Source organism: Chinchilla lanigera, unplaced genomic scaffold (assembly GCF_000276665.1).
Source record: "Chinchilla lanigera isolate Chin_1 unplaced genomic scaffold, ChiLan1.0 scaffold00011, whole genome shotgun sequence".
Taxonomy (NCBI): Eukaryota; Metazoa; Chordata; class Mammalia; order Rodentia; family Chinchillidae; genus Chinchilla; species Chinchilla lanigera.
The window spans coordinates 33,343,272-33,369,563 of NW_004955412.1; the positions used below are offsets into that span (position 1 = coordinate 33,343,272).

A 26,292-nucleotide genomic window follows, 5' to 3' on the forward strand; every position below is an offset into this window, starting at 1 on the left:
TATAGGTCCTAAAACTCCTACCTGGCTAGCAAGAGACAGACTATCTCAAGGAAGAGTCAAAGTGCCAGTCAGTCAATCAAAAGAAACCAACTGTTTGATCTTCAGAAGGATCACACAGAGCCGTAAATGCTTTCTGAGTGCAGAGGCTGGATATAAATTGTTCATTCCTGTACCCCCAAATACTTTGCTTACTACAGGCATGCTTCGCAAGTCAAGCAGATATCCATGTGACTGCTGACCACTTGGCTGTACTAAGTTGGTGATGATTCCTTGGTGCTGATTATTCCTTAAAACAGAAACAAAGCGAATCGTCTGCCTGATTCTAGCTGACTTAGAACTGCCATACCCTATCCAGATCTTCTCAATGAAACCACTAGCTCTGCGCAAACCTATTATAGAGACAGTGGTCATGAGAAGTTAGTCAACCACCCTAGGTCTGAACAAACCCTTTTCTGTCTCCTTCACCTATGATAGAGAGCTATTCACGGTTAGTTGAGCCACCCCCAAACCACTAGGTGCTTTGCTGTGTCCACAGGTCTCTCCCCTTCTGACCTGACTGGAAGTTTTTAGGAGGGCCTATAGTCTACTTGCCTCTGTTACCCAGCACCCTTTACTTTGCATGGTGAGTGTAATCATAGTTATGTGGGCTGTAAGTGATGGAAACTCAATTTAAAACAGCTTAACCAAGTGAGGTATAGAAATTTTACCCTAGGGACATAGAGGATTTTTAGAAAGAAATATAAATGACTATACGAAAGGAACACTCAGGATGGCAGGTGGACAGAGTTGGACCTGAGGTCTTTAAATCCATTCAGCAGGTTGCTCATACAGGAGGTGGCCTTTCTGAGGTTCCTTCAACATCTGGCCAGCGAAGGAGCTCAGTGTATAAATTAAAGTACATTATCTCCAGAGGTGCCTGCAGTGTGTTAGTATGGAGCCAGGCTGCTTATTATTTTCTATTGAAGCCCACACTTTTCTTCAGTAGCAAGAGCCACTGTGGACCCACTGCTGAGGCCAATTAGATCTACAGTGCTTGTAAAGCTGGTCTCAATTTTATCAGTGTCCGACTGATTTCAATAGCATAATTTGATATAGCAATTGCATAGAGAAGGCTTTACAACAGACGGCAGGCAGCAATGGCTGCCTTTCCAATTCCAATTTTACACTTGCTATGATACATGATGATATCCATTCTTATATTGTAATCTAAAAAGTATTTGGAATAGATACCATCAAATTCCATTCTCCCTTCTACCATAAAGGGAAAGTATTATTTCTAATTCATTTCTGGTTTATCAGAGGGAGAATGTAGATAGAGTTTTAGCCAATTGCCAGATTTACATACAGAATGAACAGATCAGGAATGAGTTGTTCCTGGTTAAATCCAGACACATGAACGTCTTATTTTCCAGGTCTTTTAACTGCAATTTCTTTGTGTTCTTCTAGGTCTCTCAGAATAAAGGCCAAACTCTTCAGGGGCCCTGTGCAGCATAGTGTCTCACTTCTCACCTGAGACCACTGTCTCTCCTACCTCCTTTGCAGTCCAGTCATAGCTCTTTCTTTCCAGGAAAGCCAGTTACTTGTTTTCTGGACACAAGGGACATGCTGCTTCCTGCCTGAAAGGTTTCTACTTAGTAAGCCACAACACTACATCATTTGGGTGTATTCTGAGCCTTTCCCTAGTTCACTTCCATTCATCTTCAGATGTCACTCTCTCAAGGAATACATAAGCTAGATGGGGTCATAGATCCCAGGATGTTCTCCATCCTCCTAGCACTTGCCACACTTCAAGATTGCCTAGCCATGGTTCAGTGATCAGGGACACTCCCCGCCACCCCCACTAAACCATCAGCTACCTAAGGGCAGGAATCATATCTATCTTAGACAACACTGCTGTTAAAAGGGAAAGCAAATATTCTTAATGCATTGAGTGAATGAATAAGTAGATGAACAAATGAATGAATGAATGAATGACAAAGAAAGATAAGGAAGCTTTTCAGCAGATGGCAAGCAGAATTTCCGATTTCAATTTTGCATTTGAGATAGTTGAGATTTTCACTTGGTTATGTTACAAGTTAATATCCATTTTTTGTAAATATTTGCTAAAATGCCTCGTGAAGAAATCAAGTATTGTTTCAATACAGTCTTAATTTCTAGCTCCCCCATTTCTGACATGCAAAGTATCTCAACTCAATAAGGAACTATTAAATAAAATTACTAATTATGCTGATAGATCAAGAACCACACCTCAAGACATCATTACTGTTTGCTCCAAGTGAGTTATCTCATCTGGTACCCTAGAAAACTAGCATCCAAAGGAGCCCTAGGAAATTAGCATCTATTTCATAATGAGGACTTGCTGTCCTGAGGAGAGAGAGAGAGACAGACAGAGAGAGAGAGAGAGAGAGAGAGAGAGAGAGAGAGAGAGAGAGAGAGAGAGAAAAAAAGAGAGAAGGCCATTGTCAAGGAAGTGGGAACCTGTACTTCCCAATGTAGGGCTGGGTTCTTGCTCTGGAACCTGGGCCAGCGCTGTCAGGTATGCAATGGCACTCTAACTGCATCTGTCTGCCTAAATGGCCTGCTCTGCCCTCCCCCTGCTCACACAAAAGATCTGCAGCCTCCCAAGGAAGATATTCTCAGGAATTTATGACTCAATCAACTCACCCAAAAGGAGCATAAATGGGATTAGTTTTAATATTGTTAAGTTGCAAAAATACAGGCATATGTGCATGCCAAAGCGAAAATGTACGCAAGCAAAGGGGGAAAACATATGGGTACCCATATGGCGAAAAGCGCATTGCTAGACCTTCATACACTTCTCATTTACAACCAGAACCAAAGTTAGTGAACATAAATTTGCTTTGCAAGAATGTGAGAGGAACAGCTTGTTTGCCCATAACTGTTCCACTGAGCAAGATATGTATAACCTTGATTTCTCATCTCAGACACCTCTTTCTCACACTCTAGGGATTAATTAGGCTCTAAACATGACTCCAGATTAGATACAAGAATCCTGGCTGCCTTGCAGAAAGACAAAGGAGTAGTAGAAGCCTGCATGATGCAGCAGGTCAACTGATCAGCAACTCCTATTAGTGGTTGGAACGTGTACGTGGGACGCTCAGAAGAGAAATGAGGTTTGTAGGTCTCAGCAGGTTCATTTTAATTGAAGCAGAGGAACAACAGGGACCTGCAGCACACAATGGTGTGAATGCAGTTTTGATATGGAGGCTGTGCGTTTGTTAGAACAATGCCGAGAGGAGCTAGAAAATGCCTAGACCCAAGAAGGTCAGTGTGGAGCAAAAAGGAAGAATGTGAGCATACAGGTGATGCTCAAAACTAGTGAGCACCCTTGGGTGTCCCAGATAACAAGCAGAATTTGATTAAAAATCATTTTACATTGCACCTGTCCCAACTCCAGCCATGTGAGATATCTTTGTATAGTAGAAAGAGCTCCAGATTTGAAAATCTGGAACTGAGTTCCTTTCACGGATCTAACTATAGCTAGCTGTGAGATTCATCATTACTTAACCTTTCCATCTGTTTCCTTACGCATGAAGCAGGCAGGGTATGCCTCCTCTGACCTATTTTAAAGAGCAGCTGTACACTCCTTTGAGATGATTCCTATGAAAACATATTATAAGCTACAAATTTCTGAAAAGTGTATATAGGAATAGATTACTTATAGAAAACTATAGGTCAATTTACTTATTCTTATTTTGGTAACTATTTTGTTAAAAATTATTGATTTACAAAAAATTGTAAAATAATGAGCAGGTTCCATCTTTGTATTACACAGTTCCTCAACAATGGCAAGACAAGTACTTAAATATTAAATATATGTATGTATTTCATCTATACACACATGCTGTAATTATGTATGTACATATACTGTAAATATAATGGGAAGCTTACTTGGATTTTACCGGTTATTACATAAACTTATTTTTCATGTTTTTGTGTATATTTCTATAACATTTCTTCACATATGTATCATCACATGTATATGAAGATGAATATGACTGCCACAATGATCAAGAATTACACTGGTCTGCCACTAAAGCAACTTCCTCTCATTTTGCCTTTCATCCCCTGCCTTTACTTCTGGCAATCACTGGTTTATTGTGCATTATTATAAGTATCTTTTCCATCTCAAGAATGTTATAAATTAGAATCACATAATATGGAATCTTTTGAGATTGTCTCTTTTTACTTAACATAATGCCCTTCAGGCCCATCTGAGTTGTTGAATATATCTGTCATTCATTCCTTTTTATTGCTTTGTACACATGATGGGGCTATACCAGGGTTTGCTTAAACTCTTACCAAATGAAGGGTGGATGGGTTGTTTCAGAGTTTGGCCATCACAAATAAAATTATTATATTACTCTCAATTTGTGGGTAGAACAAGAAACAGTAAATCATCAAATGAATGACCCAGGAGTGGTGAAGAAACAAGACACGAATGTAGAGGTAGAATAGTAAAATATATTAGCGCGGGTCTCTGGGGGCTGCTGAAGTTCTAAATGAGTTTAATCACATGAAGCATACGTAGCAGGGCTTGATACACACTTGACACTCATAATGACACCATCACAGTCAGTTCCCTGGCTAACTGTAGGCTGCAAGTTTTCAGAGAATGCATTTGAACAAAGCATGGCATGGCTGTAATTCAGAAGGAACAGATTTAATTTGCACTTAACACACTTAATATGCATCAGCACTATTATATGCTTTCCATCCATTTTCTCTTTTTATCCCTAAAATAACCTGATGAAGTTATCACAACAAGTCCCATTTTGCAGTCCAAGGAGTTGAGGATGAAGGAGATTAAAGTAACAGTTACAAAGTCATTCAACATGTTAATAGCTCAGCTTGCATTTCATGCTCGGGTCTATAAGACTCTGAAGTCCATGTTCAGCTTATGAGCTAACAGTACCAGCCCAAAGAGACTGACACTGCATAGAGTTGTGGGTAATGCTTCATTTATTTGGAGTAGCAAGGACATGGCAACTGTTCAAGACTTCAGCCCAGGATTTTCTATAGTAACACAGAGAGGCAGTAGTATAAATAGCCATGGATAAACACATTTCTTAACTTTAACAATTGGCAGAGGGAATGGAAGATAGAATTGTCTAACCAGGTCAGAACCACACATGGTGATTTTACTGGCAGTAGCTCTTCACTTCTCTAGAATTCAGTCTTCCTGCAACCTCATATATCTAAAACAATGCCCGACACGAGTTCCCCCAGGCAGCTCTCATCAGAGCGGTGCACCTTTCCTCTGAGAAGCTCCTCTGCCATCACTGGTCCTTACTCAGGACGAATCCACTGATTATTTAGATTCTTTATCAGGAAAAATTAGAAGCAAATAAACCAAAGAAAGGTGGCTTCTAAAAGGCAGGTATGCTGACTACAGGAAGAATCGACAACTAATAGGGTATTTGGAGGGAGGAAGGGAAAAGTGGAAGAAAAGTATAAAACAGACATGAGAATTTAAATAGTACACAAAGGCCATATTCTTCCTTATTCCAGTGCTGAGATGCTGATTTGTACAGTGCTGCTGTTGCAGTATAAAGATGAGGTTAAATGGCATTCACTAGACTGAAGGAAACAGAAGAGAACCTGGTACATTTTTAAAGTGCTTCCATTAAAAATGACCCAAGTCAATTCATAAAGGAGTCAGCTTCAGTTACCTGAAAATTCACATCTGTGAAATAATTCATTCACTTGCTCCCTGATGTATTACTGTGTATGAGTAGACTGTATGAGCAACTCCCTCACAGGTGAATGGCTGTCATCTTAAAATCTCAGTGGAGATAGAAAAAGGACTTTCTTAAGTTCCCCAAACATCTGCCCTTCCCAAATATGTCATCAGAAATGGGGCCAGGTGCAAAAGGCATTAGAGGGGATTACTGCGTCATCATAAGAGAGAAAGAAAGATCAGTCTCCCTAGAACAGTGAAGCCTCTACAGCCTCAGCCTCCCACGTCATCTCTGTGCCTTATTTTCAGATCACTCATGAGGAGCCAGCTTCCTGCTTGTGCTGGTCCAGTTTCCTTTCTCCTGCTCTTCAAGAAGAGGGAAGAAAATAACTCTTGAAACTGGGATGATTCATAGTGTATTCCAAAAACAAGAGCCATTTCTTAGCCTACTTTGCCTGCCTGTTTTGAGAGTCCTTATCCTTTGCTGCAGAAATCTCTTTAAGGCAGTGGGCTGTGAGATTCCATTCTTATCCCAGTTTTTTGAGCTGTACATCACGTGGTACAGCTGTGTGTGAAGGTGATTCAGCAGCCCCATGTTCTTCATCTAATCCATATGAATATAGGTTTTAATAAGCTATTATCTGCTATACAAAATTAAGCATAGCTTTTTGTATCTAAAGACAGACAATAAAACACTGTCAAATGCTTGGTGGTCAAATGCTTAGTCAACTGCAAGCTATGTCTGTGGAGTGCTTTTCTTGGAGATGTTCACAACACTTCATTATGGTGCTGTACAATCTGCAGCTCTCCTGGGAAGTGAGGTGGATGGAATGTGTTTCTGGGAATGCTGGCATCCTTTCAACATTACAGAGGAAAGCAGAGGTCAGGAAGTCTGCACGTGCCTACTCAGCCTACAGATCAAGAAAGCCAGAGGTATTTTTTAATACTCTTACCCTCCTTTTGTAAGAAGGCTCACTTTTGGTAGGTATGTATGAGAAAATGCACCTGAAAAGCAAGTTTCCTTTGAAGGGATTCCCAGGAAAGTGGTAAAGATGGAAGTATTTACCCCAGGAGAATGGTCAAATTCTGCCAGAGCCCCCCACCTCTTCTTCCTTGCATCCCCAGCCAGTTTAAAACATGTGCCAGTGCCTCTACCCAAACCCTGCATTTTTCTACTACATCTTATTTCAAGAAGAGACCATATTCCTGTACTTTGAGCTGTAGGTTTCCTTCATTACATCTACCTACTTTGTATATTTCGGGGATTCTTCATAGTGTCTGACTCAGCAAAGCTTCTACTATTATTTTCTAGTGTGATAGTGGATATAGTTTTCCATTTATTTTCCATTCCTTGTATAATTTCTAGGAATTGATGGCATATATGCCATCATTTTAAAATCAAGGCATAAGAGTGACTGCTGTTAATCATTAATATTTAATCATCTCTAGAGCATAGTATTTTTTTGCCAAATGAAAATCTTGTTTATTCATTCTTCCTATACAGCTCTCCAAATTTCAGCCTTATATTTCAAGCATTGCATTAGCATTTTAGGAACACAGCTATCTAGTCAGCTAAATCCTCCCATGTACTCCTATTGGAATTTCAAAAGAAATGTCATTGTAACCTTTATTTCATATTCTTCCATGCTGAACTAACCCACAAAATTTTCACAAAATGTTGTTTCCTATCCAAGTTTCACTGGATATTTTTCCAGTCCTTTAAAACAAATGCCTAACTCCAAGTGAGATGAAGGTTCTTCTTAAAAAATAAATATTGGTAGCCACTGGGCAGATGCAAACTTTAAACTTGCAAACTGTCTGGGTTCCAGAGTTTTTCCAACCTAGGAAATAGTCCTTTGAGTTGAAATATTTAAATGTCATTGACAGTGGGGAGGAAAGACAACAGTAGAAATGAAAGATAGAACAGAAAGGCATAGGTGTGAGAAAGCAAAACAGTTCAAAGACCATTTAAATTCAGAATTTGTTAGATTTTTTAAAATATTAAATTGCAACTATCACATTATCTAAGAGGTTGGAAATGAAAATGAATCTACTTTCTTTTAACTGGTAAATGTTACCAGTCTACCATGAGAAAGAATTGCTTCAAAATACTTACACAAAGTCGAATTGACTTTTACAATATTTCTAGGCTTACAGAGCTACATATTTAGGATCAGATATGTACCCTTTGGATTTCAAGCATTTATTAATACACCTGACTTTACCAAATATGTACAATTGGTCTGATGGCTAGGTACATTTTTGTATACACTATAAAACCAAAATTATCCCTGGCTTTAGGCAAAATTCCCTGGGACCTATGTATTTGGGAAGAGATACTATTATTCTGTTTATATTAAAGTTGAGTTTTGTAGAGTCCCTCATGTATATTTTAATATTCTTATAAATATTATTTCAAAATGTTGACATTTTATATTTCATTATCTGAGGTCTTTATGTAAAGACTATTACGCAGATTTATTAGCATTATCTCTTCCTATAATGAGACAGAGACAAAATACCTGTTCTCAACTTGTATGAAAGACAACAGAGACCAGGCATGGTAGTGCATGCCTGTAATCCCAGAATTCAGGAGGTTGAGGCAGGAGGGCTGCAGTGAGTTCAAGTCCAGCCTGGGCTACAAAGTGAGCTGAAGGTCAGCCTGAACTGCATAGTGAAACCCTGTCTCAAAAAGACAAGGAAGGAAGAAAGAAAGAAAGAAAGAAAGAAAGAAAGAAAGAAAGAAAGAAAGAAAGAAAGAAAGAAAGAAAGAAAAAGAAAGACGGAAAGACAGACAACAGAAAAAGATTAGGTGATGCTGTTAATATTTTAAAGCAATTTCTTTTTGGTGCTGCTAAGATTAGCAGATTGATGCCTGAAATTATGTGAAAAATTCAGTGCAGTGTCTCCTATATGTCAGTATTTACATTTCATAATTTATTGAAATTCAATTTACATACAATATAATGCACTTATTTTAAAGTTGCATGCTCCCTTCAGCAGCACATATACTAAAGTTTCAGTAATATTAGTTTCGACTATTTTTAACACCAATATAACCATAATTTCTCTCAAGATACTGTACATTTCCATCTCTCCCCCTCCCACCACCAAATTCCTTAGACCCTTTCCCAATGAGTTCTTCTAAAGTCCTACCCTTGGTAGCCACTGACTTGGCTTCTTTCACAATAAATTAGTCTTCTCTAACCTAGACCATCACGTAAAGGAAAGCATACACAGCACAGGTATTTACATTTAGCTTTTTTTCTTAGCATAATATTTTGAGACTCATTCATTTTGTAATGTGGATCAATGGTTCCAGCTGCTGAGAACTGATCCATTGTTTGAATATAATCCAGTTTATCTACTTGCTTGCTGGTGCTTATTTGGGTTATATCTTGTGTGAGTCTGCTATGTATGGGGCCAGTAAGAATAGTTGTGTCCAGTATATATTTGTGGATATATGCTTTCAATTTGAGTAAACATCTATGAGTGCAATTGCTAGTGAGTGCAATTGCTAGTGAGGTCATACGTGAAGTATATATTTCACTTTACAATGAAATGTCAAAATATTTCTTGTGTTTAAAATATTTCAAAACCCCAGAATTCATATATAAGAGCTTTACCAACACTTGATATTAGTATTTTTTTTTTTTTTTTTTTGGTTTTGTTTTGTTTTTCTCCAGTACCGGGAACCAAACTCACGACCTTGTGCTTGCCAGGCAGGAGCTTTGCGGCTGAGCTAAATTCCCAGCCCCAACACTTGATATTATCAGTCCCAAATTTTGGTCTTTCCAGTGGTTATGTTGATGGTATCTCACTGGCTTAATTTTAATTGCTGATAATGATGTTGAGTATATTTGTATGTGCTTATTTGATATGTGTGACTTTTGTTTTGAAATTGTCAATTCAAATGTTTCCTCATTGTGAGGTAGGCTTTAGGAATTTGTTATAAGAATTCTTTATATAGGCTGGATGTAAATTCTTTGTCAGGTGTATGTATAATACCTTGGTTCCCTAAGTCTGTTGCTTAACTCTTCATTTATTCTTAATAGATGTTTCTACTTTTGATAAAACCTGTCATGGGTTGAGTTGTATTCTCCTGCCAAGTAATACCTCAAATTCCTAATCCCCAGCACCTTAGAATGTGACATTTTGAAATAAGACCTGGCAGAGGTAAATTAAGTTAATCAACTTAGCAGTTACCCATCCTTATCAAGGTCATTAAGATTTAGTCTCATGTTTTCTTTAAAATGTACATTATTTCCATTATATACAGGAGCATTCTGCATAGCTTCCTATTTACTGGGTTTATGCTTGAATTTTCTGACGCCTGAGGGAATCAAGTTAATCAATGTATTTTGTGTTCTTACAAAAAGTGGACGTGTGGATAGACACATAACACACACACACATACGCGCGCACACACACACACACACAAATGCCATGTAAAGGTAAAGGTAGATCAGGATGATGCAACTACAAATTAGAAATTGTCAAGATTGCCAGCAAATCACCAGAAGTAAGAAAAAAGGAATGGAACAGATTCTCACTGGAATCAAAAGGAACCACCTCTGCAGATACCTTGATCTTGAACACATGCACTCCAAAAATGGGAAGAAATAAAGTTCTGTTATTTAAGTTACATAGTTTTCAATGCTTTGTTTAGGTAGGCCTAGCAAGCGAATACACATTTATCACTCTTACTTTATTTTGTGACTTAGCAGTTGCCTGTTCTTATCAAGGTCATTAAGATTTAGTCTCATGTTTTCTTTAAAATGTACATTATTTCCATTATATACAGGAGCACTCTACATAACTTCCTATTTACTGGGTTTCATGCTTGAATTTTCTGACGCCCGAGGGAGCAGTTGTTCCTTGTATAATTTCAAAAATTAATCATAATTTCTAGTAACAGTATAAATATATCAAGGGGCTCTTTGCCAATCACTTCAAGTTCAATGTGGGGCAGTTTTATGTCCAAGGTGGTAGGGCCCAGTGCCTTTTTGGCTGCTTTCCTCACAAGCTGAAGATGACCATTATCAAAATTTCAGTGCCAAGTATTCAGCACCCAGCCAAGTCAGGCCTGGTGCACTTACCGTTTCTATGGTATTCTTCCACTCAAGGTGAGCTATTTATGTATAGGTCAAAGCAGTGTAACTCTGGGTAAATATCCTGAGTGTACCAAGGCAAGAAGAACCTTTCTGAATGCACTGTACGGCCAGGGCGTCTAATGGTGCCCTGCACTACAAGAAGGCACACAACCATCACCACTTGAGAAATCAATATCCTTGTGTAAGTTATTCTTACTCACCTCAGTTCTTTGTAGTATGGAAAACAAAAGCCTTCTGAGTCCATGCAAAGGCTGAGAATAATTCAGTAAATTTCTGCTATAACAGTCTTCTTTTGGAATGGAATACTCAGCCCCTGGTGCATGCTGCTTCTTGAGCTTACATTACTGTAGTATATACACAGTGATGCTGTTTGCTGCCTGCAGTTTTTCATGCATGAAGACCAAGCCTTTCACAGACTTGCTCAGGGAATACCTTACCCTTGACTGACAGGTGTCTCCACGTCACAGTTGGCTCTGGTCTGCCAATGGCAAGGCACAGCAGGGTCACGCTGCTCCCCTCATTCACAGTGACATCTGAGGAGATGTTCATGATTTGTGGAGGGACTGTAAAGAAACGCAGGAGAGAAGAAATGCTTGAGAATTATTCCTTGCACTTAAAAGAAAGTGTTAGCCTATAATACGTGTATAACATGTTTTCCTGATGAATACTGTTCTCAACAATAATTTCAGGTTGCTTGATTTGCCAAGGATATGGCCACTGACAACATTTATATCGCAGGCTTGATAGAAGAAAGATTAGGATTATGCTCTGTTGAAGCAAATGTGCGCATGCGTGCCTGCACGCGTGCCTGTGTGTGTGTGTGTGTATGAATGCAGTGTGAGGCAGCAGAGACACTAAAAACAGGCATTGCTGCTTGCTGACTCAAAGACTAAATCAAAAAGAACATTCCAAGTCTTCCAAGAGTTCTTGTCTGCCCACATGTTCATTCCTTTAAGTAGAATCAGTGGCCTAGGGGAGTAGTCCCCAACCACAGGACTCTTCCAAGAGCTCAGTCAAAAAGACAAATGCACTGGTCAGTTATCATTTCTTGGACTCTCCAGACCTTGCACAGGGTGTACCTTCCTGAAATTTCTTTCTTCTCATTTCTTAACCTGAAAATTCCTACCAATCTCTTAAAATACATCATTTAAAACTCAGTACAATTTTCTGTAATTTCCTCAATTAGAGTTAATTGCTTTCTCCTTGGACTCAACAAGCCAGTACAAATGTCCCTGATACTGTTTTTCTCATAAGATCATACAAATGCTTCTTGACTTATGACGGATGATGTCATAATAAATGCATCCTGACTTGAAACTCTTATGAGAATAAACCTATTTATGTATAGCATTCCATTTTTGGAACACACATAACAATGCAGCATAATAGAAATGTTTCTCTTCAGATTTTTGTTCCTTGGTTTTCCTAGATAACAGATTCCATGCAAAAATGTTAAAAATTTCAGCCTTCCACATGAATAGGTTATTATAGCCAGTAAACTGAACATCGTGGTTTAGTAACAGCACAATGCACAGGATTAGTGGCTTCCCTGTCTAGATCCTGTGGCTGAGCAGGCACGGTGGCCCCTGTTTTACCCAGTGTGATAGTGAAGGGGTATACACTGCACAACACTAGCCTAAGAAAAGATCCAAAATCAAAAATCAAAGTAAGATTTCTCCTGACAAATGCTTTTGTCAAAAAAAATCCTAAGTAGACTCATTGTAAGTTGTGAACCATCCAGGCTATAAAATGTAATTGTTAATGGCATAGTAGCCCTGTGATTGGGAATAGGGCTCTAGATCCAGACAGACCAAGGTTTTCAACTTAGCTCAGCTCCCTACCTGCCATAGAATTTTAACCAGCAATCTGACTTCGTGTCTATGGTTTGGACTTCCTCGTCTGAATGCAGATGTTAGTAGTAGCTAAATTTACCCTGGTATGAGGTTTAAACGGAATAAGAGCTTAGCAGAATACCCACTGTAAAGTAATCACTCAGCAAAAGTTAGCTGCTAAGACAACAGTGATGATGACTATGATGCTTTCATTAACAGCAACAATACCATCTTTAACAAATAATTGCTTTCTTCTCCTGGGCCGGGACCATGTCTTCGTATCTTTACCACCTCAGAGCCAACGTGATCGCTGGTCTTACACTGTCACACTTCCAGACTTTGCTTACAATTCAATTTAAATCTCAGTACAGGAAGATACCCACATTCTTTCCGAACTCTTCTCTTTGCTATTATTCAAGTTGAGATGCTCACCAATTTTCACGGGGACAACTGCAATAGGCTCTCACCTGGAACCTTCCACATGGTGTGTTTTGATCCCTCCAAGCTCTCTCCAACATGCCTCAAAAATGACCCTTTTAGACAATAGTTTAATCTCACTGCTCCCCTGCTAACACTTAGCTCCTCAAAGTAGAGCAGGCATCACACATGAGTGCTTTTGCATGAGGGAAGCTCTCTGTGTCTAATGCTCTAGTCCACTTTCCATTTACCCAGCACATGGAAGCCCCTCAGCTCTCTTGGAGTGTGTGAAGAACACGGACACTCCCATAATTTTGCTTCTCCTCCTCCTTCTCTGACTCTTCCCAGAACAACCTGGCTCCTCCTGAAAGGGGCACTCAAATATCACCTTCCCTCTGCAGTTTTCCAGCCTCCTTTCCCATCCTGAAACTCTCTCTTCTGCTGCATCTTGGTCAAGGTGCATGACAAGAACCAACTCTGTGGCACTGTGGGTGCTGTCCCATGTTCATCTCTGGAGAGCAAGGCACAGCAAGACAGGCAGACATCACACCATGTCCCAGTTCTGGGCAGACACCGAGACAGGAAAGGCACATGCCAATGTGTCTTTGAAAAAAGATTCTAAGAACAAACTGAAGAGCTCCAAAAGCTAGGAAAGTACAGCTTTGAAGAGAGGATTTCCAATGCCTAATACTTTATTCTTAATTTCTTTTCAGAGACAAAAGTGAAGATAACAGAGAGAGCAGATTCCAAATCTATAGTTGTGCTGATTTATTTGTACTGCTACTTTAATTATGAATTATTAATTATCAAACAGGTTGCATGTTAGTACATTCCAAGCCACCCTGGCCTGGTGACAAAAGAGAATTATGGCTGATGCTCATTTCAGACCACTCTGCAGCCAGAAATTTTATACTGCAGAGACCTTCCAAGTAAGACTTTTCAAGGAGAAGCCATAAGTAACAAGCACAACACTTGAGCTCTTAAGGGAATCCACATTAGCAAATAAATAAAAATTGCCTCGCTTATAAATCTGCCATATTTTGGATTATTTCTGCATTAGGAATTGCCCTGAAATTTCAGAGCACATATTTTACTGAAATACATACAGGGAAAAAATAGTGTACCTTCTAACTATACTGGTTTCTCTTGAGGAAATAGTTCTACCTGTTTTTCAGTCTTTTTTAGCTTGTTAAAAAATAGTTCTGAGTTTAGAAATGTCAATACTTTTTTTTCACTTCTATAAAGCCACAACTACAGTGCAACTTCCAAAATATTCTCAAAGTAATGTCTGTGTAGTTGTGAGTGTTGGGGCATCTGAGGGTCTCATTCTCTAGACCCTGGAGACTCCTGGAAAGTCAGTTAAACACAGCTCAAGGAAGCACTTCCTGTCAGTGGAAAATGGTTTAGTACATTGCATCCCTGACGGGTGGAACTTCACGAAGGGCCCACTCCACAGCCATCATTTCCATAGATGGTATAGCTCATTTGATCATTTAAAACAGCTGCACGAAGATATGCTCGTGAGATTCCACAGGTGTTTTGCATGACCTCTTCACTCCCAGGTGCTCGGTGAATGTCACCCATCAAGAAAGCCCTTCCTGAAACAGCATTGCCAGTGGAAGCCAGGCATGCCCACTAAGCCCAGCATGCACCTGTCATCCGCTGCAACTCAGCAGCATCCTGTAATTTTCTCCAAGGAAGAAAGATGTAGTTTCAAAGGTGTGGGTACAGCGTGATTTGATAGGAAGGGAAGTTCCTTCTGTTCTCAATTATGGTAGCCTTAGTAACCAACATTCATATTTAACTTCATTTCTAAACTGTTTTACACAGGCACGATCTCATCAGTACCTTACAAATTATGAGATAAATCGAAGAAATGTTCTGCTTATTAAATGTAAAGAACCTGAGGTACAAAGAGAATTAGGAAAACTACCCCAAATTCTAAGCCTAGTGAATGTCAGAGCATATATGACACTGTGCTTATCAGCTCCTGCACCACAGCATTCATATCCACCAGCTTTTGCATGTTGTTGATTCTGCTTCAAATGTCTTCCCAGAACATCTTCACTCATGGCAGTTGCCACAGTGCAACAGTTCTCAAAACCTTCTCATTCCAGGAGGCTTGCCCTGCTCATGGCAAACTACTGACAGCAGAACCCTGTCTTTACTATCCTTGTTTCGCCAAGGCCACATGTGTTACTTACCAAGAGAGGTACCATATAAAGCAGTTCTGATTTGCTTTTAAACCCGAATTAAACTTGGCAAGAATACTAAGACTCTACCCTTGCTTCCATGATAACTTTAGAAGAAAAAATCACTTAGGGATGCTTTTAAGTGCTTCATATTTTGGCAGGAGATCATTGCTCAGTTCTGTAAAGTGTCTGAGACAAATGAGTCTATATATCATATTAGTGCTTATGAATGTATAAAGACAAATAAATAGATAATAATACTTGAAATGCCTAGATTACTGTCTTGGTTACCTTTTTCATTATTGAGACAAAACACTCAATATGCAATGTTAAAGAGGGAAAAATTTATTTAGCTCACAGTTTGGAGAGGTTGCAGTCCATAATCAGCTGGCTCCAAAGCAAAGTGGCATGGCAGAGGGGCATGGCAGAGGAGAAACCATCCATGGCTGGCAGAAGTTAGCAAAGCAACAAAGTAGCAAAGAAACAACCTACTTCTTTCTGTCCCTTTTATATTCTATCTAAGATGCAGGGTTTAGGGCAGTGCCAGGCCAATCAGTGGACTGATTTAGTAACCACACACCCTTAATTCCAACAGCACGCACTCTAGATCCAGCCACCTTTGCAAAAGCCCACCTATTATTGCATGGGGTTTTTTTGGGGGGGTACATCTAGACACAAGACATAATAATTAGCCCAAAAAAATAACTAAAAGTCAACAACTAGCACATGAGTTTTAAAATTATGTCTGCAGACACTTTTTCTCTGCTGATAGTGTGGTGTGTAGAACCTTTTCATTGATGGTGGTGGGTTACAACAGGGTTTTTACACTGGTCTTATAGACTGTTCATAGAACAACTATAGTGACTATAAAATGGTATGATTTTATGTGGATGACAGGTAGGTATAAGTCACTATATGTCTTTGTGCATTTTTGTAGACAGACAGACCATACATTATCAAGTGTAATCAAGTATCTTGAGGAACGGACAGGTTTCCAGCTGTCCTTAGGCTCTGGGTTACTATGAGACATGTGCATATTCTCTCTAGACCTGTAGTAGTATGACAAACACCTCGAACATGTTCTTGAACCTAGCCCTTCCTTTCCAAACTCTGTCTACTGACTTAGTGGAAATGCACATTTTCTCTTGCTGGGGTTATCACAAAGGTCTCCTCATTCTCTACTTACCTCTATCATAGAATCCAAACCCCAAACACTTCCCATAGTTACTGTAAATATCTTGCTTCCGCCCACAACCTCCAGTATCTGCCCTATCTAGGCATGTAGTACAAATTTCTTAATAAGATGTATGGGAACATTTAGAGCCCGGCTGCAGCCTGACCATCAGCCCCTCTGTTACAGATTCTCCAGAACTGCATCATTCTCATTTCTGTGCATTCACACATGATCCCTTCTGCCTGGAAAATTCATTCCCATTTCTGTGCCTAATAAGTCACTGTCTTGGTTACTTTTCTCTCATTGCTGAGACAAAATACCCAACACCCAAAATGAAGGAAGGAAAGGTTTATTTAGCTTACAGTTTGTGGAGGTTTCAGTCCATACTTGGATGGCTCCGAGAGGCAGAGATAGCAAACCAACAAGAGCAAAGGGGGGAATGGCAGCTGAACAGCAAACAGCCAGAGCAAACGGCAGGAATGGCGGCAAGCAGCTTCTTTTTCCCTGCCTTATTTTGTAAACAGGTTACCCCCACCTAAGGGGTGTGTAGCTCTCACATAATCTCCATGCCCTCCTCTTCCATAGGCGCAGGGTGTATACAAAGTAAGTATCCTGGCTTCCTGCTGAGTCACTTAGCCAAACCTCTAGACTCCCCAAGTTGACACAATGTTTCAACCATAACAGTCACTCATCTTTTAATATTCAACTCAACTGGAGCTCCTTCATAATGATTAGTTGGTCTCTTTTCTCTTCCCAAGGCATTCTTATTTATTCCTTTATCATACTATTTATTTTTGCAATTAGGCTATTCTACGGACAGGGTCCTTTATATTTATCCTTGTATTCCTATTATGTAGCACATGTCCCAAATGTAAAGCATGGGTGAATAGCTTAAAATGATTATCTTACAATGTGTTGAAAATTTCAGGAAGAGGAATGGGTAAATGTTTAATCTCTAGGGTGCAGAATTCAGCACCTTCTTCTTCAACTATGTAACTGTCCCTTCTGGAGTTAGTATTAATTTCCCTATCTCTGAATTCCTTGCTAATGACCCCAGAGCACTCTCCCCTGACCACATACAATTCAGATCCGCTTGTTATGACCTCTTCTTAACCTTTACACTTTCCTCTATAACATGTATATAGTTTTGTGTTTTTATATTCATTAGCGTGACTGTATTTTTCTCTCTCTGGCCCATAAGCTATAGACTTAGTAAGCTATCATTAGCCTGCTACTTAGAGCTACACTTGACACATGATAAAATTTGTAAGTAAATGTCTATTATGTAGACTGTGTTACACAGATTATTGTGTCCTTGTGTGGGAGCAAAGTTAAATTAGAAAAGGCTCTCTGGAAATTGAAACATTTCTTTGTGCAGAGGTAACAGGGCACTGTGACCCTGTACACACCAGTCCTACTCTGTGTACCTTTGCTGTGATGTAGTAGAAAATGCACATGAGAGGCTGTGTTACATGGCTCAGGTTCTGGGGCCCAAAAAGCCCACGGGACCTTGGACTTAGCATCTCTGGACTCCTGTTCCTGATCCGAAAAATGCAGATGAAGAAACCTTATTTCTCCAGGTTGACAGGAGACCCAAGTGTGAGTGTATGCACACACTGAGACAATGCCTGGAGTAAGCAAATATGGGTTTCCTAAATGGTAGCTGCTCTCATTTTTTCTACATACTCGTTGCTGATGCTGTTTGTGCCATTAGAATCAGAGAAATGGCTTAATATCTGAATAATCGTTCATTTTCAAACTCTTGGTTCTTTCAACTTCTTTTTTTTTTTTGGTACCAGAAATCAAACTCAGGACCTTACACTTGCTAGGTAGGCACTGTGCAACAGAGCTAAATCCCCAACCTCTCGGTTGCTTTGACTCTACGTCAAAGGTGAAAGATGAAGTTGGCTGTGGATACTTGGGAATAGATTCCTTACATTAAAAGAAAGTAAATATATTAAAAATTATGTAAAGTAATTAATTACATTGAATATATTAAATCATATAAGATATGTCATATGTTATACGTAATTATGCAATAGAATTTATATAATTATAATTAAATGAGGTATATCATATTGATGAATAATTATCATAAATGATATATAATATACTGTATATCTACCAATAGTATTATATATTATAGGAAATAAATATACACATATATATTATAGCTGTGCTTTGGTTTATGAATGCTTTTGTTTGTGAATAATTTGGTTCACAAAAGCGTTTGGCAAAATTTAGGCTTTGTTTGTGAACTCCACATTGAGTGACCAACATTACCGTGGCCATCTTTCCCACACGAACATGAACATGAATGTGGTCATCTTTTCCTGAATCGTGGAACAAATTAAGTTCATGAGCCACAGTACCACTGTATGTATAGGCATATGTAATTATATGTAATATTAATAAGTATATACAATGTACACTGGCTCTAACAGTGCATATTCAAAAATAATTGTCAGTGTCTTCCTCTTAAACTGAGCTTTTTAAACTAAGCAAATGAATGCACCAGGCAAATATCACACATAGGCATGAGGGAACCACTTGTCTCTATCTTATCTGCTTCCTTAGGGGTTGTCTGTTTCTAAGAGGAATGGGATACAAGGTCCTGCACTGTGCTCTGCTCTTTAGGAATAGGCACTTCATCCCAGCACAGGGTGCAAAAAGCACAGCTGCATGAGGCAGACTGCAGAAGGGACATCCCCTCCTGTATGACCAGCACTGCCCAACAAGGTCAGACATGTAGAGTCCTAGGTGGTGTAATCAGTTATCCTCCCCCATAGTACATGTTCTTCGCATCATTATTTTATTTGATCCTGATGACATCTCTGAGGCATACAAGACAAGGTATGAAATCTGAAGACTGCAAAGCAGAAAGCTAGAATTCATGTCTCAGGGGCCAGAGCCACTAAAATGGTACCATGTGGCAAGACACTAGCATTGGGCACACAGTCCAGATGCTGGTCCTGCATTTGCTGTAGTCACTGGATACCTGTTTCAACTGAAGTCCTCTAGATCTCACTCATTTCCTCTATGAAGTGAAACTCATACACCATGGCAGAAAGTAAGTGCTTAGGGAATATGTTCTCTCCAAATGTTTAGGTATATCCTTCCTCTATCACTAGGAGTTCCCACACCAATAAGAATTTTGGAGAGTTTTTTCTTTTTAATTGCAGAATATTAGATCTGAAACAGAACAGGAAGTCACACTGTTAAAGAGTCTCCAAGGTGAATTCAACCTGAAGTCGAGAGGAGGAACCAGCACTATGCCTTAGCATGGGGCCTTTGTTTTGCCCTGAGTCCTTGTCAGTAATTCAGACTTGGCCAGGCTCTGCTCTGACCCTCCACATCCTGCCTGGCAGGCCTGTTGTCACTAGAGATGGCTGCCCACATTCTCTTGAAAAACTCTCACATGGACAGTCATCCCACCACCTCTACTTTACCCTATCTCTGTCCTTGCAAGATATGTGTCTTTCCTGCTTTATTTAAGACTGCTTGATACGCTCGAAAGACCCTTCCCCCCAAAATCAAACCAAACCAAAACCAAGCAACAAAACAAAATGACAAAAACTCTGAGAGTCATAGAGGCAAAAATTTGAATACCATTTCTTTCTCACTCTTTCCATTTTGAATTTTGAAAAAAATAACTTGAGCTCTTAAGTTTCAGCTTCCTTGACTGTAAAATGGGCATACAAATACTTGCCTTGCAGGGATGCGGAGATTAGATTAGCGATAATGGTTTCAAAGAGCCTTAAATAGCTATTATTATTGTTTTCACTTTAATGTTATTATTGTGTTCAGGGAATAACAAAATATTAAGAGACCATGTGAAAACTAATAGAAATAGGAAATGCTTTTCATTACAGTTTGAAACACTCAGGGATAATTTATAAAAATAATACAGTAAAGCTTTTAAGGATCCAACATTTTATTCTTGGGGGATTACCTTTCTGCATTTTAATGGGGAGTTTTTTCCTAAGCCAGAATATATTTGGAAGTCTGGTATTCATGCTGGGCTATTTTGTACAATATTTTGCACACAAACTATGGTGGCAGTGTATGAAGAAACACTGCATGATGTGTAAGGGGGGAGAAGTTCTAATCTTATTTCTTCCATAACTGTGTGATCCATTGAAATCAGTTAGCTCATTTGGCTAGAGCTGTGTGTACAATTACACGTGTGTTTTCCATGTGTTGGTGGTGTTGTCATTTCTTTGTTTTAAATAGTTTTGAAATGAAGGAAATTGACTGCATTTTTAGGTCTCTGTGCTCAAAAGCTCCATAAACTGATGAGTTGTAGGAATATAACAAGCCGAATGTGTAAGGGGGTTACTTCCAGGAGCAAGTTAATAGCACTACCACTGGCAAGAAAAAACGGTTTATGCTTATTTCTTTGAGCCTGGCATTAAGTGCTGCTGTATCTTGTTTTATTTGATCCTCAACATAGGCATTGAAAATGTTCATTATTAAAACAATGCAAGAATAAGTATATACATTTAGGAAATAGAAAATTCAAAAGTACACGTACACACGTGTAATTAATTCTTTTCAATAAAGTGTACAGACAACTCAGTGAGAAAAGAATAACATCTTCAAAACTTGTTATGAGACAATGTGATATCACCTGCAAAAGATTGCATTTGGAGCCCACCTTCACATTATACAAGCAGAATTAACTCATAATAGATTAAAGGCCTTAAAAGCTAAAACTGAGGAGAAAATATAAACAAAGTGTTTATGATCTTTGATTAGGCAGTGGTTTCTTAGATATAACATGATAAGCACAAATGCAAAAGAAAAATAGATAAATTAGACTTTGGGCAATTTAAGAAGATCTAAAAATGGCCAGTGTGCACATGAAAAGACATCAAGTGTCTATTCAGCACACATACACACATCCAACCCACAGCTATGTTCCTCTTTACATCCACTAGGATGGTCATAATAAAAAAGACAGAGAGTAATGAGCTTTGGCAAAGATGTGAAAAATTAGAGCCCTCATATACTTGCGATGAGAATACAAAATGGTAAAACACAAGATTAGAAGACAGACTTCTTCAAAAGTTAGAGTTATTTGATCAATTTTGCGTGCCTATATCTTGTAATCTGAGCAACTACTTTGAAGATAACAATATGCAATACAATAACAATTGTTAATTTCCTATCATCTTCTTGTGAAATTCTGTATCATTTTTATTGTTTTTTCCTCTCTTCAAAATAAAAAGTTAGAGTTACTAAATGACTAACAATTCCAATCCCACATATATGCACCCTCAGAATGAATACACAGATCTACAAACCAATTCATTCACAAATTTTCCTATCAACATTATTTATGATGGATAGAAGGCTAAAACAATCCAAGTAACTGTCAAAAAGTAAATGGGTAAAGAAAATGTAGTATATACAACAATAGGATGTTATACAGCTATGAAAAGAGGTACTGATATCTTCTCTCACATAAATGAGCCTTGAATGAATTATCTTTAGTGAAATAAGTTTGTCACAGAAGAACATAAGTTGCATGATTTGATTTGTATGGACTGTCCAGAACAGACATATCCAGAGAGAGAAAGTGTAATGTGGTACTTTCTGTATCAAAGTTTCCAGAGGATAATGAGATGAGCAAATTGGAAATGACTGCTAATGGGGTGGATTTTTTTTCCTTAGTTAAGGTAATGAATATTTTTCTAGAATTAAATACTGGTGGTTGGTGGGTAACTGTGACTGTACTTAAAGTCACTGAATTTTGCATTCTAAAAAATTAGTTACAAACTTTGTGAATTATATCTGCATAAATTCAGAAAAAGTACCAATCACAACCATTCAGCTATTGAGAGGTAGAACCAGTAGTTCTTACACTGTAAAGAACGAAGGCAGCTCAACACATGTGGATTCTCTGAAAATATCCTTTTATCTTATTGATAGTTCCCTGCACAATCTGATTTGGTCTTGGTACAGTTGGAGCTCAGATGTTTCCCAAAGGTCATGTGTAAAAGACTTGGTCCCATGCAACGCTATTGGGAAATGGTAGAACATTTGAGAGGGGTGTCTCCTTGGAGGCCATGCGGGCCATTTGTTGATTTTCCAAACATTCAGTGCACATTCATTTGGACTGGTCAAATGTCCTCTTTCTCTTGCTTCCAGCTGGTTGAATCCCACTCAGCAGAAAACTGAAATAGAGTATCTTCTCCATTGGGTCTCTTCATCCTAGACATGAATGTAAGTCATGCTCCATGGTTGTTTATACATAGTGACTTAATATTTTCATTTCTAAACATTTATTGAGGGCCCACTAAGTAGCAGGAATTATTGTGGGAGTAGAAGAGTTAACATATAAGGTCACTTGTGTGAAGTGTAGAGGTTAGTGTAGAAGAACAGTAGCACTGATAAATAATCATTCCAACTAGCATTTGTAATTACCACTCTCAGTAACTCCCACTCCTAGGCTGCTGCACAGAGCACACTCCATGATAACCTAGAATGGGGGTTGCTCTGTCACTGAACTTGGAGATCACTTTGTTCTGGAAAGAGGTAAGCAGAAGGTTCAGCCTTTAAAAAGGTCTACAGTGATGGGGAGCTTGGACCACTTAGATGACTGATTGAAATGAAAAGACTGAAATCCTACTTGTTGTGGCTCAAAGGACAGATAGGAGCCAGAAGTTATAGACTCTTGGAAGCAACTCTAAGGTTTGAAATCTTAATTATGAGAGCAAGTGGAGGGGGCAGGAAAACATAAAGATGATGGTGATAACAGCTATGATGGTAGTGATGGTGCCTACAATCACTATGAGGATGGTCCACATGGTAATGGTGGTGATGGTGATGATGGTGTGGATTTTTACATGGTAACAGTAGTGATGACAGTGATAATTACAGTGCAGATGGTAAATGAGTGTGATGATGATGGTGATGGTGATGGCAAGTGATGTGAGAAGGACCGGTTTCTACCGGAAAATGAACCAAGACACACCTGGCAACAATGAAGAGAGAAGCCTGGATTTGAGGAAGGGGCAATGGAAATGCTAGGAGGTTTTCTAACCACAAGATAGTGGCAATTTGGACAAGTACAGTAGCACAGATTTAAGAGACATTTGGGAGCCCAAGGAATAGCTTGGAGGATCAGCAGGATATGTTCATCTCAGTATCCCAAGGGTCTTCTAACAATGCTTGTGTCTAGTAGGTACTCAATCAATGTGGGCTGGATTAGATTGGTAGTGCAAGAAAAATTCCACAAATCTCAATCTCTCAGGATCAAACAGGGGCATCCAGCAAGTTGGTAGTGAGGCTAATTGCATGAGGGCCTGCCTTGATGTTCAGATTAAGGACTGGATCATATTATTTCAATTTGTAGACCCTGGTCCTGAACTCAGACTCCCCACATGTCCTGGTGTGCAGTGGTTTTATTTTATGCTGGAGAAAATTAGATATGCTCTCCTCTGACTGCTTTCTTCTTCTTCATTGTATTTTGAGGAGAGGAATGATAGGGACAGAGAAAAAATGATTATGAATTACAAATACATGAATGCATGCTAAGGCCGGGTGACATCACAAACCACTCACGCCTCACTGAGTTCATTTGTGTGGTTGTCACCACTGCCTCCCTTACAGAGGTTATTTATAGACTTAGACGTACATTTCCTATTTTTAATTTGCACAATTCAAGCAACTGACCATGATCAGAGAAACTGCCTGCAGTAAAAGAGTCATTTTCATCATGTTCTGCTATTTCTAGGGCACTGGGACACCCTCGCTCTGGGAGACTCCTTTTGTTCCCCCCTCTGAGACTTGCTGACAGACCCTGGGAGCTCTGGCCACACATGGACTTAGGATCACAGGGTTTAATTTACGTCCCAGAATCTTCAAGTCACAAATGTACCTCGGGAATCACTCAGCTCTGCCTTCTCATTATGAAGATAAGAAAACACTTTTGTTCTAGTACCAAAGCTGTCATTTATTTGTTGTGAGGTGGCAGCCCGGCCCCTGACTCTGTTAACCCAAGTCTTTTCCTAAGACCTGGACTGGGGTATTTCAAGTCTCCCATGAGCTGGCTTTGGATCTGTCCTCTTCTGGAATCTTACTCTTTAACACTATCATAGCCAGCTCTCATAAGCAGTCTAGACCCCTGCTTCCTCTTCAAAGTATGACTTTGAGTAAGTTGCTTAAATTTGTTAATCCCTATTTCTTAAACTGGAAGACCAGATAGTGAGCATATGTACTCAGAGGGTCATTGTTTGGAATAAATATTAAATTACCATAACAGACTTTTGTCATACTGCCTTGTACATAATAACGGCTGGTATTATGGATTTTTTATTCTAGTTCTAGAATTTTCCTTTCAGCAACTTACATTTATTAAGAACTTAATGTTAGGAGGCACCACACAAAGAGTTTGCCACAATTCACTTCCTTCATCTTCAAGGAAAACCCGTGGACAAGTTTTAGTAATTTATGTTTAAGAATAAAGAAACCAAGGCAGTGAAAGATTAAATAAATGACCTAACCTCACTTTATTGGAAGAGTTGAGGCTCAGAAGTACACACTATTCTCATGTGCTACAGTGTTCAGCCCATGCTTTCTGACTCTGCCCAGTCACAGCTCAAGTTCACCCAAGTCTACCTGTTCCAGCTTGCTGGCCTCTGAAGTGGTACAGTGTGGTGTGTACTGCTGTACTCTGTAGTCTTTGAGCAGAATTCACCCTCACCTTGGTGATCTGAATGGCAGGTAATAGCAGCAGCACCTACCTGTCTAAGCAGGTGGCGTATTCAAAGGGAGAAATGCAGATGATGTGCCAGCCTCTTCTCATTCTCTCCCTCAATGTAAGTGAGAAGTTGGAGAAAGAATGTGTCTGTCAGCTCCCAATTACTATGGTAAAATACCAGAGGCAATTGGCTTTAGAGAAAAGAGTCATGGTAGTTCACAGTTTTGGAGGGTTTAGTCCATGATCACTGGTTCTGTTGCTCTTGGTTCTCTGGTGAGACAGCACATCACAGTGGCAGTCCTGAGTAAAGACAACCCATTCACCTATGGCAGTTGAAAGTGAGAGTGACAGGATAGGCCAGGGTTCCTGTGTGATTCAGGCATATTCTCAGTGATCTAAGACTTTCCATTAAGCCTCACCTCTTAAAGCTGCATTATCCCTAAAGTTGTGTTATGTGATGATCACCCCTCAATCCAAATATTTTGGGGGACAATTATCGAAAACACAACAAGGGGCATTACTGCCCCAGGACTTATTAGCCCCTGCTCTCCAGCTTCTCACCAACATTCCCTAATGCCTTCAGACTTCAGCTTCAGCCTGTTGCATTTTAAGCCTCTTCTGACTGGCACAGGTGGGAATAGAAGGATACCTGTGATAAAAACAAGACCAAATGTGTACATCCCTAGCATTTCATCTCCTTCTCTGTCTGCCAACAAGTCCTGACCTTCCCAATTATTTTATTCAAAGCCCAACAGTCCTTCCATTGCTACTTTCTGAAATTACATTTATGTGTTATATAGTCTTCTGACTCCGATCTTTGCAGGGAACTGGATCTCTCCCATGATCTTCCTTTTAGGACTCTGCCTAACACCCAGTTGCTATAGAGAGCACAACATAACCTCTGGAAGCTGCAAAGCAAAAAGCTGGCTCACCCACCGCTCTGAGCCTTCTTGACTTGTTCTAGGTTATAGCCTGGATCCTAGTGACCTGAGAGTATCAACTGTCGCCTGCCCTGTTCTGTGTCACCTGTAGTCTATCCTAGAACTTTCCAGTAACAATGGGGGACCTCAGGTCCCCGCGGAATTCTTCTCGGACATTTGACAACCTTGAGGCACTGGTAATGTCTCAGCTGAGCTGACTACCCCTTGGCAGGCA

At 39.4% G+C, this 26,292-nt stretch overlaps 1 protein-coding gene across 3 annotated transcripts in view; it reads right to left on the reverse strand.

The window, feature by feature from the left end:
• Opcml (opioid binding protein/cell adhesion molecule-like) overlaps window positions 1–26,292 on the reverse strand; it is a 1,129,591-nt gene that overhangs the window by 87,259 nt on the left and 1,016,040 nt on the right. For all 3 annotated transcript variants that reach the window (XM_005378577.2, XM_005378578.2, XM_005378576.2), the window contains one exon: window positions 11,253–11,378. In XM_005378577.2, coding sequence (XP_005378634.1) covers window positions 11,253–11,378 — 126 coding nt within the window. The remainder of the gene's footprint in view (window positions 1–11,252; window positions 11,379–26,292) is intronic.